This window comes from Muscardinus avellanarius, assembly GCF_963383645.1.
Source record: "Muscardinus avellanarius genome assembly, chromosome: 9".
NCBI classification, from domain to species: Eukaryota; Metazoa; Chordata; class Mammalia; order Rodentia; family Gliridae; genus Muscardinus; species Muscardinus avellanarius.
In genome coordinates, this window is record NC_137795.1 from 94,699,941 (window position 1) to 94,718,607 (window position 18,667).

Below are 18,667 nucleotides of genomic sequence, written 5' to 3' on the forward strand. Positions count from 1 at the left end.
AATCACACCTAGCCAAGTAAGATTGTTGTGTATAAGCCGTATTCCAGTGAATGTTATTTAAGCAGCTTCAATGACTAAGTTTGAGATACAGATATTTATCAAATTTGGTCCTTGTAGCAAGGGAGTTACCAGTCAAGGAGTTCAAACCTTGTACTTGGTGTGATCTAAGTATGATGTATGTGCGATGTTACATGTGATAAAACATGTAACTCTGATTTATTTCACATCTTTAGAACTGGTATTATTAAGAAATAGAAATATATATCAAAGCAAGCAGAAACATGGGCTTTTGCTTTAGTTTCAGTAACTATTTCATAGGAAATTGCATTGAAATATATATATATATATATATATATATATATATATATATATATATATTTAGCTGGGTGCAGTGATACACGTTCATAATCCTAGTATTTGGGAGGCTGAGACAGGAAGATCACAGTTTTGAGGCCAGTGCATGGTAACTTAGTGAGACCTTTCTTCAAAATAGAAATAAAAAGATATGGGGATATATTTCAGTGGTAAAACACCTCTGGGTTCAATGCACAGTACCACATGCACACACAAAATAAGAAATGCATACATTTTTAATCAAATAGCTGTATTTTTATGTGCTGTTGAATCACAAAGGAGTCCAAAGACTTTTGAACCAGCAGAGAAGCAGTTTTTAAGTTACTTGAGATTGAATGGATACTGTCGGAGTAAGCATTGCCCTCCCCGCAAAAAGAGCTTTCTGTGTATAGGTAAACTGGATAAAATAGTTTTCTTCATTTAACTTATTTTTACATTATTCCGTGTTCTTTCTCTTCCTTTCTTGCTTATTAGGGCAGAATATGAATACCAGCTGACTGTGCGCCCTGACCTCTTCACAAATAAACATACTCAGTGGTACTACTTCCAAGTCACCAACACCCAAGCAGAAACAGTCTACAGGTTCACTATTGTCAACTTCACGAAGCCTGCTAGTCTTTATAATCGGGGCATGCGGCCCCTCTTCTACTCTGAGAAGGAGGCCAAGGCTCGGAACATTGGCTGGCAGAGAAAAGGCGACCAAATCAAGTATTATAGGAACAACCTGGGGCAGGACGGGCGCCATTTTTTCTCTCTTACTTGGACGTTTCAATTTCCACACAACAAGGACACGTGCTACTTTGCTCACTGCTATCCATACACCTACACCAACCTGCAAGAGTACCTTTCTGGCATCAATAATGACCCAGTCCGGTCAAAGTTTTGCAAAATACGTGTCTTGTGCCACACCCTTGCCAGGAACATGGTGTATGTCCTAACAATCACTACTCCCTTAAAGAACACCGATTCAAGAAAGCGAAAGGCCGTGATTTTGACCGCAAGGGTCCATCCAGGAGAAACCAACAGCTCGTGGATCATGAAAGGCTTCCTAGATTATATTTTAGGAGACTCGAGTGATGCTCAGCTGCTTCGGGACACTTTTGTCTTCAAGGTGGTACCCATGCTGAATCCAGACGGGGTGATTGTGGGAAATTATCGATGTTCCTTAGCTGGACGGGATTTAAACCGCAGTTACACATCTCTGCTGAAGGAGTCTTTTCCCTCAGTGTGGTATACCCGGAACATGATCCATAGGTAATATAAGCTTCAACTTACCTCTCTGTTTAATATTAATAACTTGATAGTAAGAATTTTCCCCCGCAATTCCATTTCTTTTACTCTAATTTTCCTTAAGCTACTTTATAACTACTTTTTTTCCTCAGTCTTCCCAACTCTAATTCTATACCCTTTTGGCACTATGCCACTAGATTGCTGTCTTCCCCTTTAACAATGAAATGTAAGTGTACACATTTATATACATAATTATAGAGAATGCTATCTCCTTATCTATCTTTATTACCAGGACTCCTCAGTAGTGGCAAGCACAAGAACCCAGTTACAAAGCTGAGGACCCCGAGGACACCTCCAGTCCTTTAGGGAAGATGGCAGGAGCTTTTAGAAACCCTGAGCATGGATCCAGCTGTTCTGAACAGTTTGGCCTCAACTTTCACTTTTATATGAATCCTTTTACCTTAGGAGCATTGGAAGTGAAGTACAGAGTCCCACTAAGAGACTGGAAACCCTGGTTTTATGCCCCTCACAAATGTGGACTCCAGGATTCCTTGAGGTTGTTTGGGAAATGTTTAAGTAATAAAAGAATAACCTGTGACTCCATTCTTTTCCGGAGATGCAAAGTATGAGAAGAGGGCTAAGTACATGCAATATAGAATTCTGAATTGAATTCTGGGACAAAAAGGGGGTATTAGTGGAAAAACTAGCAAAGTTCAAATGAAGTTGAGAGTTTAATTAATAGTGATGTGCCCATGTTAGTGTTTTTTTTTTTTTTCTGGTGGTACTGGGGTTCTTGAAAACCCTTCTACTTCTAGGCTACACTCCTAGACCTATTTTATTTATATTTTTTAATTTGGAAACAGGGTCTCTTAAGCCAGCGTGGCTGGCTTCAAACCTGCACGATCCTCCTGTCTCCGCCTCCCAAGCACGGGGATTACAAGTGTGCGCCACCACGCCCAGCTTATTGTCTTCATTTTTAATAATATACCATGGTTATGTGATATGTTCACATCTGGGAAATGGGGAAAGGGTGTATGAGAACACTTCCTACTATTTTTACAGCTTATTTTATAAATCTAAAGTTATTCCCAAATGAAGTTATTTATATTATTATATATTATATGTGGATCTAATGGGATACCCATTAGAGTTGGCCTGTGGATTACAGGCCAACACCGATTGGCTTGTCTCTGGAAATTCAATTAAATGTCTCAGTTCTTAGATTGCCTCGTAGGAAGGTTAAACCAGAAATCCATTTCTTAAGAAGTTAATTTCAGAAAGGCTTCCAAGAAAAAGAAATACCTTGATGCAGTTAATCAAGGACAGGCAAGTAAAATAACACGTTGGTCACATATTTGTGGACAGGTGAGCAGCCATAAGTGTGTCTAAGAGGAAGGATATCTGTAGCATAGTGAGAGTATGGACACTAGGGTATGATACTTAGTATAAAACACTAACAGTGTCTTTTTTTTTTTTTTTCGGGACTGGGGATGGAATCAGGGCATTGTATCTCCAAGCTACACCCCTAGCCTTATTTTTTAATCTTTTTTTATTTTTGAAATAGGGTCTCACTGAGTTGCGAAGGGCCTTGCTAAGTAGCTGAGGCTATCTGTGAACCACGATCCTCCAGTCTCAGCCTCCCGAATGCTGGGATTACAAGCGTGCACCACCATTCCTGGCTTATTAACAGTATCTTGATTACCTGTGGGTAAGGAAAAAAAAAACCCAAACTTTTCCTAAAGTTATTTTAATTAATATAGTACAAGATATATTAATATTCTTCTTTACTTCAAAAGTAATCATTTTGGGGGGGAATTAATTATTTGGAAATAGAGGTTTCTTTCGATTCATAAAAAGCTGAAAAACCATGAAGCTGAGGGATTTGGGGTTTAAAATTGTACAGCATGCTTCACATTTATTTTTTTTTTTTACTTAAGGGGAATAAAAGTGTATTTCTCATTCATACCACTGTTATATAGCAGTCCAGGCTGATAAAGTGGTTAGCTTCACAAAGTTACTGATTTCAAGTTATTACTATTCTTCAGTCTCCCAGGACTTTTTCTGAAAGGTTAAATTTGGGTTACTGCTATATTTGCGTTCTAATTTGAAAAAAGGAATAAATTTCAAAAGTCATGGTAAACACTTTTAACCATTTAAAATGGTTAACAGTTTTAAAACATTTCACATTCCATTGGTTAGAACGTTTTCATACGGCAGCAATGGCTAACATGAGAAGCCAGGAAATGCCATCTTTATATGATGACCATTTATTTAGTAAAACTTGTTATGAAGCAAAGGAAAACGAGTTTTAGGTGACCAGAAGGAGTTTCCACAATGCTTTTAAGTTGTATTATGCTGTTTGGTAGTTTTGTCTCGTTTGTATTATGAGGCAATTAAAGAAGGAACCAAGGGAAGCATGAAGTGTTCTTGTTTCCGGAGAGTTTCTCCTGTGACCTAGCAGCATGGTGTGCCAATCCTAATTAGTAGGACTCCTATATGTAAAAATAAAGGAATAAAATAATATATGTTTTTATATGCTTGTATATACATGTAGTATCTCTAATAGAGTTATACAGTGGAACCAAAATATTTTTATTTAGAAATTATACTCTAAATTTTCTCTTAGGAGTCCTAATTTTATTTTTATAAAACTATGTATATTTTGTTTCAGAAATGAGATTTTTTTTTTCTTTAAGAAGGTAAAAATCATAGAGTTTTTAGCAGGGTGTGCTGGTGCACACCTACAATCCCAGTGCTTGCAGGGCTGAGATAGGAAGATTGCAGGTTCATGGCCAGCTTCAGAAACTTAGTGAGGCTCTCTGAAATTTAGTGTTTCAAAATTAAAATTAAGCCAGGCATGGTGGCGCATGCTTGTAATCCCCGCGCTTGGGAGGCTGAGACAGGAGCATCGCATGGGTTCAAAGCCAGCCTCAGCTACTTAGTGAGGCTCTCAGTAACTTGGTGAGACACTGTTTCCAAATAAAATATTTTTTAAAAGGGTCTGGGAGTATAGCCCGGAGGTAGAAAGCCTCTGAGTTCCACCCCCAGTACCACCAAAATTAAAATGAAAATAGGGCTGAGGGCGTAGCTCAGAGGTAGAATGCCCCTGGGTTCAATCCCCAGTAAAATGTACGCACGCGCGTGCACACACACACACACACACACACACACACACAAATCACAAGAGTTTATAAAAAATACAGTACTGGTGATGTTTTTCTGTGATGCAGTTCTCTTCCGTAGTATCCTTGCTGTTTGATTATCCCATGTGTGAACACTGTTACTAAAAAGGACTTACTTTCTCAAAATAACCAATTCTGTTCATTTATCTGTAGTAAGAACCAGAAAAAAAAATTGTGTAGGATAGGACAGAGGTCTCTGAGCTGAGTATTACTAGCCTAGAAGATACATAAAATTCAAATTGCCTCCTTGGAATAATAAATGTTGGATAAAGAGGGTCCATTGTTCCTATTTGAGGAATGCATCCCATTGCTGGTGGTAGAATTCGTCTTTATATAAGGCTAACCTACCCAGCTTTACTTCTTTCATGATTTATAGACAGTGATTTTAAACTATATTCTGTGACTTATTTAAACAGAAGCTTTTCAGTTGTTTAGAGACACTGGGCTGAAGGTCCTCTGTTTCTTTGACTTTCCTTTATATGATATAATTTCCAGGCTTTACCAGACTGCTTTCCCTCTGTGTCCTTCACTGAATATGGGGTATGCAGATGTAAGCATTAGCCTAGACAGGACTGGAGTGTGCAAAAGATAGTGAAGTTCTTGACTGTTTTCAGTGGTGTGTGTATGTGGTTTTTTTTGAAGATTTAAAGAAGTTTATTAGAAAGATGGAAATACAGAAAATAGAAATACAGCTCCATACCAGACTGGCATGGAGGGGTGACTCGAAATGAATACACTCTGTGTGTATGTTTTTATTCTAAGATTATATTAGTCTTTGGGGCACATTGTCATTTTGAATTTGAGTTCCACTAGAGTACCTAGATGTTTCTCACATGAATGTCTATTAATTTTTCCCATAAACTATTATGGCTATTCGTGTACTTCTAAATTTTTTGTACATAAAACATTCTTATATTTCTCATATATTGATCATAAAAAAATTTAAAGTTTCAGAAGAGAAGAAAATTTCAAATTGTTCTCAGTTACAGGCTCTCTTAATACTTTGTTGTACATCCTTTAGTACTGGGGATGGGACCCAGTGGCATTCTACTCCCAGCTATAAACTCAGCCCTTTTTTTTTTTTTTTTTTTTTTTTTTTTTTGGTGGTGGTACTGGGGTTCCTGGAAGCCCTTCTACCTCCGGGCTACACTCCCAGACCTATTTTATATTTTTGAAACAGGGTCTCTTACGCCAGCGCGGCTGGCTTCGAACCTGCGCGATCCTCCTGTCTCTGCCTCCCAAGCGCGGGGGGCGGGGATTACAAGCGTGCGCCACCACGCCGGGCCTTGGCCCTATTTTTATTCTTTGCTTTGAAACAGTGTCTCACTGAGTTGCAAAGGGCCTGACTACGTTTCTGAGGCTGTCAGGGGAACAGCTCTCCTCCTGCCTCTGCCTCCCAGGTGCTGGAATTACAAGCCTGTGCCCCCAAGCCCTCGCTTCACATTTAAAGACTTGATATTCATGTTTAATAATCTAATTAGTATTCTAAACGCCTGCAGTGTTCTTCTGGTGGCTATGTCAACTGTTTATTTTCCATTTGGACTTACTAGGCACCAAATGAGATAGACAAATAAATTAATACATGTAACAAATTTCAGTTTGAAATTTTTCTATATTTAAAGGAATTTTTTTTTTGCAGTAATGGAGATTAAACCTAGGGCCATTCTACCTCCAAGCTGCACCCCCAGTCCCATTTTTTATTCTTTACTTTGAAACAGGTCTCACTAATTGCAGAGGGCCTCTGAGAATCTGCGATCCTCCTGTCTCAGCCTCTCAAGTCCTGGGATTGCAAGTATGTGCCACCACACCATCTGGAGTGTTGTTTTAATAATAGAAATGCTTAAATGTTTTTATTTTAAATGTTAGTAGTTTTATTATAAATGTAATACATTTTATATTAATGTAATGCCATCATCAGAATTTTAGTTTTTATGCTTCCAGCTACAATAAAAAAATAATTTTGATTAAGTAATATAATAATGCTATATAATGTTTGAAAATATGAAAAAAGACAAAAGTGCCCATAATCCTACCACTTTAATGATACTTTTTTTTACCTTTGAAAGCTACTTCAATTTGTCATTTTTATCAATCAGTTTGATAAGTTTAGTCTTTTATTGTTTAAAAGACATTGAGTGCTGAGTTATATAGACTAAGGCTTGTGCTCTGAAGAATTTCTAATTTCTTTAAAATACTCAAATTTTTTAGAAAAATTTCAAGTCAAGTTTTGGTACTATTTTTCTCTATATCAAGGGTTAACTATTCATTGGCTCCAGCACAAAGTCCTTAGGCATTCAATTTTTAACAAATATTTATGTATTTACTGTGTCTATAAGTAGTTCTAGATAATTTAAAACATTCTCCTTTTCTTATTTATTTATTTATTTATTTATTTATTTATTTTTGGTGGCACTGGGGGTGGAACCCAGAGGCTTTCTACTTCCTGGCTGTACTCCCAGACCTATTTTATATTTTATTTGGAAACAGGGTCTCATTAAGTTGCTGAGCACCTAAGTAGCTGAGGCTGGCTTCGAACCTGTGCAAGCCTCCTGTCTCAACTTTCCAAGCAGGGGGATTACAAGCGTGCACCACCACACCTGGCTAAACATTCTCCTTTTCAAACTAATGGAAGAAATATGAAAATTTTACAAATCAAGTGCCAAGAAAATGGTACCAGTCAAGTGCTAACAGAAATTTAAAAAGAAGCCAGGCATGGTGCCATCTGCTTGTAATCCCAGTACTTGGGAAGCTGAGACAGGAGAATCACAGGTTCTAGGCCAGCCTCAGCTACTTAATGAGACCCTCCACAATTTAGTGGGACCCTGTTTCAAAATTAAGAATAATAAACCGGGCATGGTGGCGCACACTTGTAATCCCCACACTTGGGAGGGGAGACAGGAGGATCGTGCAGGTTTGAAGCCAGCCTTGCTGGCTTAAGAGACCCTGTTTCCAAATAAATATATAAAAATAGGTCTGGGAGTATAGCCCGGAGGAAGAAGGGCTTCCAGGAACCCCAGTACCACCAAAAAAAAAAAAAAATTATATGGATAATACATGATATGGATACAAAAGAAGCTAAAAGATAGGATATAAAACATTCTGCTTATTTGGATGTTACACTTCCAAACCCATAGTAGCACTCATCGAAGAAAATTTACATGTAAAATTTAGTAATTGATCATGTTTCTTCTTGGCAGGTTGATGGAGAAACGAGAGGTCATTTTATACTGTGACCTTCATGGCCACAGCAGGAAAGAGAACATCTTCATGTACGGCTGCGACAGCAGCGACAGGTCCAAAGCGCTCTACCTGCAGCAGCGGATCTTCCCTCTCATGCTGAGCAAAAATTGTCCAGACAAAGTAAGCGCCGTCGACGTCTCCTTTATTAAAAGTTTGCTATGTGGAATCAAAAATATATTCAATAGCCAGATATTTAATTATTTCAACTGATTTATACACTTGACTCCAAGGAAACAATTATATGGAGCTGTTTAGCGATTGATGATTTGAAAATATGAAGAGACAAAACTTCTCATAGCCCTGTCCTCTCACTACTAGCACTGCTTTACTTTTGGAGAGCTTTCTGCATTGGCCATTTTCTTGCCACAGGTTTAGGGCCTTATTTTTATTGCTTTAGTGTTTTGTTTTGTTTTGTTCCTAAATTATATAGGCTAAAGACTATGCTCTTAAATGTATACAAATTCCTATATATATTATAATTTTACTAGAAAATATTAATAATATTTTTAAATATAGGGAAATTAGAATGAGAAAAAATATAGGATGATTTCACAGACTGTGGAAATGATGCCACTCGATTACCAACATGTGAAAAATATTTTAATCATTCTTCATAGAAAAGATTTTTTTTTTTTTTTTTTTGGTGGTACTGGGGTTCCTGGAAGCCCTTCTATGCCTGGGCTACACTCCCAGACCTATTTTTTATATTTTTTTTATTTGGAAACAGGGTCTCTTAAGCCAGCGCGATCCTCCTGTCTCCGCCTCCCAAGAGCGGGGATTACAAGCGTGCACCACCACACCTGGCTTAGAAAAGATATTTTTGTGTGTGTGGTACTAGGGATTGTCGGGAATCCAGCCCGACAGCTGGCGGGGCTTGGCGAGATGATGAGTACCGATGACTCGAACACAAACCCACGAGCCAGGAGTCAAGTCAAGCGAGATCTCATTTATTTCTCTCCAAGCAGTCCAATATATAGCACCAAGCCATGAGGGGAATTTCCATGAGAAATAGCCTAGCCTATCCGGGATAAAGATCACTAGCACGTAGTTCACAGCCAATCCCAGGCCAGTTTATGAGCCATTCATGTGTGCAGGAAGCTCCTTTAAAGGTAGAAAGGGAAAAGCTCAGTCTCCCCACCCATAATGAATGGGGAAACCACACCTTCCTAGCTTCCTCCAGGCGCCATCTTTGCCGCCTTTTTGCTGAATCACTTTACTTAAAGTTTTGCCTTAGGCCGTAGGCCGCTCAGGCCGAATCTCCTTAGGCGCTGTATAGACACACCCCATCAAGGGATTAAACCCACAGGTATTCTGCCTCTGAGCTACACCCCCAGCCCTTATATTTGTTTTGAAATAGAGCCTCACTAAGTTGCTGAGGCTGACTTTGAACCTGTGAGAGTAGCGCGGAGGTAGAAGGACTTCCAGGAACCCCAGTACTACCGAAACAAATAAACAAACAAATAAATAAATAAATAACAAAGGTCTCAAATTAATAATCTAAGTTTCTACATAAGATACTAGTAGGAAAAAACCACAAAACAAGCAGAATAAAGCAGATTTTAAAAAGTTACAGGTTGATGAAACTGGAAACAAAGAATCAGTGGAGGAAATCAGGAGCACATTATGCCAAGTGAGATGATTCAGTCACAAAAAGTAAGAAATCAGATGCTCGTTTTAATATGCAGAAGCTAGGGGGAAAAGGGTCACAGAAGGACCTCTACAAGAAGGAGGGACTGTACATGAGTAGATAAGGCAACCTAACTGAGGGCATGTCCGTGTCAACCACTCAGCCAACATGAGAGGGAGGGAGGGAGGGGTAATGGGGCGGAACTGAGGAAGGGCTGAATGAGTGATGTGTGCCTGTGTGCCTCTACCATCTTGTACCCCATTAAGATGTATGACTGCAATGCACCAATGCAATTAAAAAAAAAAAAAAACAGAAATTGCTGAGCATGGTGGCCAACCCTTGTAATCTCAGCATTCGGGAGGCTGAGACCGGAGGATCACGGTTCGCGGACAGCCTCAGATACTTAGTGAGGCCCTCCGCAACTCAGTGAGACCCGGTTTCAAAATAAAGAATAAAAAAATAGGGCGGGGGATGTAGCTTGCAGGTCAAATGCCCCTGAGTTCCATCCCCAGACCCTCAAAAAAACAAAAGCATACAAAAAAAAACCACAGAAATTGTGTGCTTGAAAAGATCAATAAAGCTGATAAAAGTCTACCAAGACAGACCAGAAGAGGGAAGAGGAAGAAAAGGAGAAGACACAACTTACTAATATTAAGGATGTAAGAGGGTCTCACTATAAGACCCTACAGGCGTTAAAGGGGAAATAAGGGAAAATTCAATTCTATGCATATAAATTCCACAAATGAAATTAACCCATTCCTAAAAAAAAAGAAAAACTATCAAAATTCTACCAGGATGAAATGGACAATCTGAAGAGTCCAGAAAAACATCATCATCCCCCTCAAAAAAAAAAAAAAATCAAAACCTGAAATTTCCACATCCAGATGGATTCACTGCAGAATTCTACCAAACATTTGAAGACAGTCTTTTCCAGGATTACCAAGACACCAACACTAGACAAAGAACAATACAAGAAAAGAAAAATATATCCCTTGTAAAAATCCTCAACCAAATATTTGCATATTAAGTCCAGCAATCAATAAAAAGAATAATGCATTATGACAAGATGGGGTTTATCACAAGAATGTAAGAGTAGTTCTATATTTGAAAACTAAGCCTGATGTGATGGTACATGCTTGTAAGCCCAGTATTTAGGAGGCTCAGACAGGAAAATCACTGGTTCGAGGCCAGCCTCAGCTATTTAGTGAGGCCCTCCACAACTTAGACCCTTTTTAAAAAATAAAGGATAAAAAATAGAGTTGGGGTGTAGCTTAGAGGAAGAATGTCCCTGAGTTCAATCTTTAATACCACACACACACAACAAAAGAAAATTAATTGATGTAGTCTAGTATGTTAAGAGTCTACAGAAGACCCAGATTGACATTTTGATGAGAGCCACTGATGTGTGTGCGCCTTAATTCACTGGGAAGAGGCTCTCTCTCTAACATTTTAGTAGGAGACATTTCTAAAATTTACCCTACAGAAATAGAACATGCATTCGTATGTATACCTTTGCACACAAATATTTATAGCAGCTCCGTCAAACTTCCCAAAGCCAGGAAACAACCCCAAACAGCCTTTACCTGGTGAATGGATGTGAGAACTTTAGCATCCACCCAGAATGCTGCTCAGACATTCAAAGAACTAATACTTGCAAAAGCTTAGATGAGTCTCAAAGGCACTATACCTAGTGAAAGAAGCCAGTCTCAAAAGGTTGCAGAGTATATGGTTTCACTTATATGAAAACCTTGAAACAATAAAAACATAGAGCAAACCACTGGTTGCCAGCAGTGGGAGATGACAGAAGGGCGTGAGTGCAAGGGAGGAGCATGGGGTGGTCATTGTAGGGGTGTTTTAAGGGATAATGGAAGTCTCCTGGATCCTGGTTGTGGTGGTGGCTATACAAATCTATACGCATGTTAAATGTCGTAGAATGTAACACAAGTCCATTTCATGCCGATTAAAAAATAAAAATTAGCCGGGCGTGGTGGCGCACACTTGTAATCCTCGCGCTTGGGAGGCGGAGACAAGAGGATGGCGCAGGTTCGAAGCCAGCCGCGCTGGCTTAAGAGACCCTTTTTCAAAATTATAAAAAAAAAAATAGGACTGGGAGTGTAGCCCGGAGGTAGAAGGTTTTCCAGGAACCCCAGTACCACCAAAAAATAAAAAAATTAAAAAATTAAAAAAATAAAAATTGCCCCCCCCAAATCTCTTGGTAGACGTTGATCTCTATAGACAATCTTTCGAGTTACCTTTTTTTATATATTTTTGGTACACTACAGTCTCACATCATAATGTAGATCATGTTGACAATGGCATAAATTCACACAGCACTTGGTGCCCCCCACTTCCTGTTTTCCCTCCCTCCCAAAACTGAGCATCCAGGTTAACAATGTTAAATTCACATGTATACACATAGTCACAGGTAGCGTTTCCATTAGTGAACTTCAGTCTTTTCCATCTCCTGCCCTTTAGACATCTTTTAAATGGCATTTCACATGAAAATAAAGACTCTTGTATTTTTGACAATCTGTAATACAAATCTTTATTCCTAAACATTGTTAAACCTCTTCTTTTTAAAATGTATAAGGTACTATTCCAACAGTAAGAAAATTAGTAAGGTAATTTTATATACATGTTATATAAAGATACAAAGGAAATTTTATTGCAGGAGTTAGAATCTATACTTCTCAGAAATAAAAAAACATATTATCAAAAATGAGTTATTTTCATTGGTCAGAAAATGAAATTACCTTCTTATGCTTTAGTGAGAATTACAGATTCGGCACACTTCCTCCTTTTCAGCCCTTTTTCCTAAGAAAGATATAGGTCTCATTTTTTTTATCTTCTTGTCAGTTTTCATTCTCAGCCTGCAAGTTTAATGTTCAGAAGAGCAAAGAAGGAACAGGAAGGGTGGTGATGTGGAAGATGGGAATTAGAAATAGCTTTACCATGGAGGCCACCTTCTGTGGATCAACTCTGGGTAAGGCCAAGTGCTCTCCTTTGTGGCGCTCAGAGCGTGAAGTCACAGCTGTGCAAAATGCGTAGTGCAGATAATTTGGTGGTGAGGGCTTTCTTCCTGTTTAAATGCATGCTGGTACGTAATCAGTTCTGTAGAGAGGGTGAATAAACTTCCACGACATGTGCTTCGGTCAGCATGCTCACTGCTGTTACCAAACACACCTGGCGCAGGGATAGGGGCCTTTCAGAAGTTGTTGTATATCTGGGGGCTGGCTTCCAAGAAGCAGCTGTGGCTACACATCCTCAGGGCATCGTGATGGGAGCAGAGGGCAAAGTGTCAGAGAGACATGCTGCGCTGAGTACACTCGGACCCTTCCCTAGCAGCCAGGCCCTGGCTCCTACACTGGGGCTTTGTCTATCACATGAGGTCTGGGGGACACTTTATATCTAAGCTAGAGAAGTATGCTCTCTCTATTTCATCATTTCCTTTTGTTTAGAAAGAAATATTTAGCCAACACAGAAAATACTCTAACTGGCTGTTTCATAACTAATTCTATGCTTATGTTGCCCTTTTTTTTTTTTAAAGGAGATTCCTAAAGACTTTTTTTAGGTACCAAGGATTGGACTTAGGGGCATTCTTCAGCAAGCTGCACTTACAACCCTATTTCATTTTTTATTTGAAAACAGCCTCGCTAAATTGCTAAGGGCCTCTCTAAGATGCTGAGGCTGGCCTCAAACCTGTGATCCCACTGTCTTAGCCTCCCATGTACTGGGATTACAGGTGTGCACTACCACTAATGGTTAACATTTCTTTTAAATATGGGTTCCTAGCCAGGCATGGTGGCGCATGCTTGTAATCCCTGCGCTAGGGAGACTGAGACAGGAGAATCGCACAGGTTTGGAGCCAGCCTCAACTACTTAGTGAGGCTCTCAGCAACTTAGTGAGACACTGTTTCCAAATAAAATATATAATAGGCCTGGGAGTATAGCCCAGAGGTAGAAAGCCCCTGGGTTCCACCCCCAATACCACCAAAATAATAATAATAATAATAATAATAATAATAAACAATAATCATATAAATAAATAAATATTGGTTCCTAATTACTTCAAGAAAAAGCAGTCTTATGCAGAAAATATAGTAGAAATATTTCATTGAATTTGCTGTTGGCAAGACAAAAGTAAATGGTTATAGCTGGACGTGTGGCTCACGCTTGTAATCCCAGTACTAAGGAGGCTGAGGTAGGAGAATCACAAGTTCAAAGCCAGCTTCAACAACTTAGCGAGGTCTTCAGCCACTTAGTAAGACCCTGTCTTCATATAAAAAATAAAATAGGGTTAGGGGTGTAGCTCAGAGGTAAGATTCCCCTGGTTCAATCCCTACCACCATGCACACACACACACACACACACACACACAAAATAGACTGTTTAGTGGTTTTGTGTATGCATGTATGTTCGTGTGTGTTTATCGATTTATGTTTAAAAGGAACACTTAATTCCTTGAAGTAAAAATTAAAGTGTTCTTTGTACTCTCATTTGAAAAATCTTTTTGCCGTATTTGGCATAGATTAATGCAGTTAATTTTTTTTTTTTTTTTTTTTTTTTTTGCGGGTCTGAGAATGGAACCCGGGGGCATCTGACCTCTGAGCTATACTCCCTGCCCTATTTTTTATTCTTTATTTTGAAACAGGGTCTCACTGAGTTGCAGGGGGCCTCACTAAGTAGCTGAGGCTGTCTGAGAACCACGATCCTCCGGTCTCAGCCTCCTGAATGCTGGGATTACAAGCATGTGCCACCACACCCAGCTCTAAAGTATTTTATATTAAGATAATTGTCACATGGTTAAAAATGTATCAACTCAAAGGAAAGTGCTAGAATCTACATGTGTAATCTCTGGCTAGTTTTAAAAGCATCTTAAAGCTGCTATAACATTATCCATGATGAAGAAAACGTTTTCTCATGAAATCCATGCCCAAGTTTTTCTGAGTGATTATTAGTGCTATTTATAAACTGGTGACCAAATATTCTCTAACCGTCTTACTTTTTTTCTACTTTACAACATAAACTAATCTGTGTTACTCAGCTTTGATCCAGATAGTAGGAAAGGAATAAATCAATAAGCTGTTGAATGACCTGGCCCAGAAAAGAAAACCCCAAAGAAATGATATGTAATCATATCAAAGTTTTGTTTGTACTCTCCTGCAATTTAGGCCTACTTGCTAAAAATAAAAAAAATTAACTCGTCCTCAAGAATGGACAAACTTATTGATGTTTTAGGTAATAAACGAGGAACTCATTTCAGCACAAAAGATTTGGAGTCAATGGGATACCATTTTTGTGATTCTCTCTTGGACTATTGTGACCCGGACCGGAGCAAGGTAAGCCAAGTTCATTTGGTAAAGCCACAGATTCCAGCCTATCAGATAACACATCTACCAACCTACACCTTTCTTTTAATATCCTAAAAGTGTTCTAGGGCTTGGGATATTTAATATCCCAGTTACTATTGTTCCAGATGTCTGTAAATACTTAATTAGTTTAATTAGGAAGAAAAAGAAGACTGTTTTGCAGCACTAGAGATTGCACCCAGGGCCTCTCACGTGCTAGGCAAGTGCTCCACCACTGAGATACGTCCCCAGGCCCTCTTTAAATATTTTACTTTGAGACAGCAGGGTCTTGATATGTTGCTCAGGCTGGCTTCAAACTTGGAACCTCCTGCCTCTGCTCCCCCAGTAGCTGGGATTAAAGAGTGCACCACTACGCCTAGAAAAAGTAAAATTACTTTATAATGAACTCATTCCTATTTTTTCTTAGTATTATCAGTGCCTGAAAGAATTAGAAGAAATGGAAAAGCATATGAACTTGGATAAAGTCTTTGACGATTCAGATACTTCTCTAATAGAAATTACATTGGATGTGGAGTCTAGGTAAGTCAAGACTGCTAACTTTACTTGTTAAAATATTTTATGTTCACAGAAAAATTGAGTGAAAAATACAGAGACTTTGCCAGGCATGGTGGCACATGCTGGTGATCCTAGTACTTGGGAGTCCAAGACAGGAGGATGGCAGGTTTGTGGTCAACCTCCGCTACTTAGCAAGGCCTCCACAACTTAGTGAGACACTGTTTCAAAATAAAGAGTAAAAAATAAAGAGTAAAAGATGGGGATGTAGCTCAGAGGTAGAATGCCCCTGGGTTCCATCCCTAGTACCACAGGAAAAGAAAAAAAAATGCAGACTTCCCATGTATCCCATAGCACTACATGCATAGCCTCCCCATATTCTAAACATCCTCAGCAGAGTGGTCCATATGTTACAAATGATGAGTTTGCACCGCTGCATCTTTGCCACCCAAAGCCCATAGGGTCCGCTCTTGGTGTTACACAGTCTATAATGGCACTTATCCACCAATAAAGTAGCAGAGTATTTAGAATCCATCTGTTCCTCTTTCCTTCCCCTAACCAATAGCAATCATAGGTCTTTTAACTATCTCTGTAGTTTTGCCTTTTCCAGAATGTCACTTGGTAATAATTCTATAGTATATAGCCTTTCCAAACTGGCTTCTTTCAACTAGTAATATGCATTTAAGTTTCTTTCAGGTCTTTTCATGGCTTAGTAGCTCATTTCCTCTAAGCACTGAATTATGTTCCATTGTTTGAATACACCACAGTTTTGAATATGCATCCAAGTTTTAGCATTTGTGAGTACGGCTGCCCTAAACATTCATGAGCATGTTCTTCTGTGGATATAAGCTCTTTCTGTGGGTGTGAATTTTCATTTCCTTTCGATAGATAATAAGCATGGTTGCCAATGTAAGAGTATGTTTAGGGTTTTTTTCTCACAGCAATGAAATAGACTGCACTCTATTTTAACGTTAGTGCAGTTAGAACAGGTAAGAGACCTACCCTCGTAATACATTTTTAAGGTTTCCTGGTGGTGAGGCTCTCAGTGAAGCAGTCATATATGCAGACATTAGTTTGTTTCCTTCCCATTCCTCCCTTTCCTTTCCCTCCTCCCTCCCCACCCCCTTCTGTTCCTCCCCTAGTTTTCCTGAGGTTCTTTTTTCCTTTTTTTCTCTTTTTTTCACATCCTTGATTTTCTGAGTCCTGCATACCTTACTCAGCATGATGTTTCCTAGTTCCATCTTTTTTTTTTTTTTGCAGATGACATAATTTCAGTCTTCTTTATGGCTGAGTAAAACTGCATTGTGTGTATATACCACATTGCCTTATTCATCTGCTGACAGACACCTAGATTAGTTCTGTAATTTGGCTATTGTGTGCTATATATACGTGAACGCACGTATCGCTGCAGTACTCTGACTTTAGTTCTTTGGGATAACCATTGAGGAGTGTTGTATCTGAGTCATATCTACCTCCGTCCCAGTGTCTTTAAGCAGAATGGAAATATAATAAAGTAAAAATAAGTGAATTTTAAGAGCTAATGATACCCATAGAGCTAGGAAACTCCCCGAATATAGCATTTGTTTATTTACTAATAAATATCTATGAGTCTTACTATGTTCTAGGTCCTGTTTCCACCCTGGTTATACAGACAGATTTAAAATAATAAAAAAAAATTACTTTTCTAGATTTTACACCCTAGTAACACATTTCTAAGCCTTTATATCTCTCCACCAATGCAACCAAGAAAAAAATCTATTTCTAAGCTGCTGAAACTACCAAGCACTTAAGCCAATAAATATTTGTCGTCTTATAATTAGAATTTTCAACCATTCAGATAAGATGATAAAAGTAAAATCAATAGTAGAAAAAAATTTTTTTTGCAGACAGTCTGACCTTGAATTCCTGGGCTCAAAGTGACTCTTCTGCCTCAGCCACTTGAGTAGCAGGAATACAAGCATAGGCCACTGCACTCTGCACAGTTGAGATTCAAAAACACCATCAAGACGTTGTGTACATTTATATATATATTTGTTTTCATAGTAGCCGAGGCTCTGACAGTTCAGAATCCAATGACTCTCAGACTTATCTCCTCAAGGTAACTTCTCAGGTATGGCTAAAAATTCCTTCTTGTGTTATGGGTATGCTAAGTAGATCGTTCTTATTGTGACTAACAATCAGGCCACAAAAAACGTTTGCAGTTGTATAATTATTAGATAGTAACAATTGTTTATTTAGATTATGTACATACCTTTACATAATAGAATCTTAACCTCGGAGTATTTTATTTCAATGTTCCTTATAGATGCTAATAGTTAAGATCTCGAGAAATTAAATTGCTTCTCAGAAGCCACACCACTTGTTAGTGACAGAATTGGTCATCTAACATACATGGCCTGCCTGCTAATCCAATATTCATGTATACATGAGTTAGTCAGCTCCGTCCTGTGCTCCAACTATGTTTCAGGCCTGTCTAGAGGATGAAGGTAAAGCACTGAACAATAGGCAAAAATCTTTCCTTTTATTATTTTATATTCTGGTTGGGAGAGATGCGCAATGAACAAGATAAGTAAGACGTACGAGGCATCAGATGGGGAAAATGCCGAAGGGGAGAGTCAAAGCAGTAGGGGGATGCGGCGTTTAGGTGGAGATTGTAGTTGTGGATGAAGTTACCAAAATGAAGACGGGATGCTTGAGTAAGCCAAGCAGGGACCAGGGATCGTCGCTGCTCTTTGCTGTGCAACAAGCAACTTTGAAACCTCAGTGGCTCACCACAAACTCTTACTTCCTCACTCATGGCTCTGCCAGCCTTGGGGAGGATCAGCTGGTCCTGGCTTCTGGCTGTAGGTTGAGCTCAGTTGGGTATCACATCTTTCTTATCTTCCAAGGAAAAATCCAGTGGTGAAACCCAAAGTGTAAGTGGGAAAACAAAGCAAGATAAGCTCATTTAAAACTACACTTCCTCATGGCAACCATATGTCATATGACTATCCCACCTTATAGTATAGTCACTAACATTCCACTGACCATGGTAAGTCACTTAACCAAACTTAACATCAAGAAAATGGGGAAGGATCCTCCAGCTAAAGTGGGAGGTGCTACAAAGTCACATGGCAAAACCGTGGCTGTAAAGCCTATCGCAGGAGAATGAAAACGCAGAAATACAACCCAGT

General features: G+C 39.0%; 1 protein-coding gene across 1 annotated transcript in view; it reads left to right on the top strand.

Moving 5' to 3' along the window:
* AGBL3 (AGBL carboxypeptidase 3) overlaps window positions 1-18,667 on the top strand; it is a gene marked incomplete at both ends in the record, with an annotated part of 73,615 nt that overhangs the window by 20,221 nt on the left and 34,727 nt on the right. The window contains 6 exon segments of the mRNA XM_080701236.1: window positions 829-1,608; window positions 7,964-8,126; window positions 12,490-12,616; window positions 14,872-14,972; window positions 15,409-15,521; window positions 17,538-17,604. Of these exon segments, the coding sequence (XP_080557362.1) occupies window positions 829-1,608; window positions 7,964-8,126; window positions 12,490-12,616; window positions 14,872-14,972; window positions 15,409-15,521; window positions 17,538-17,604 (1,351 nt within the window).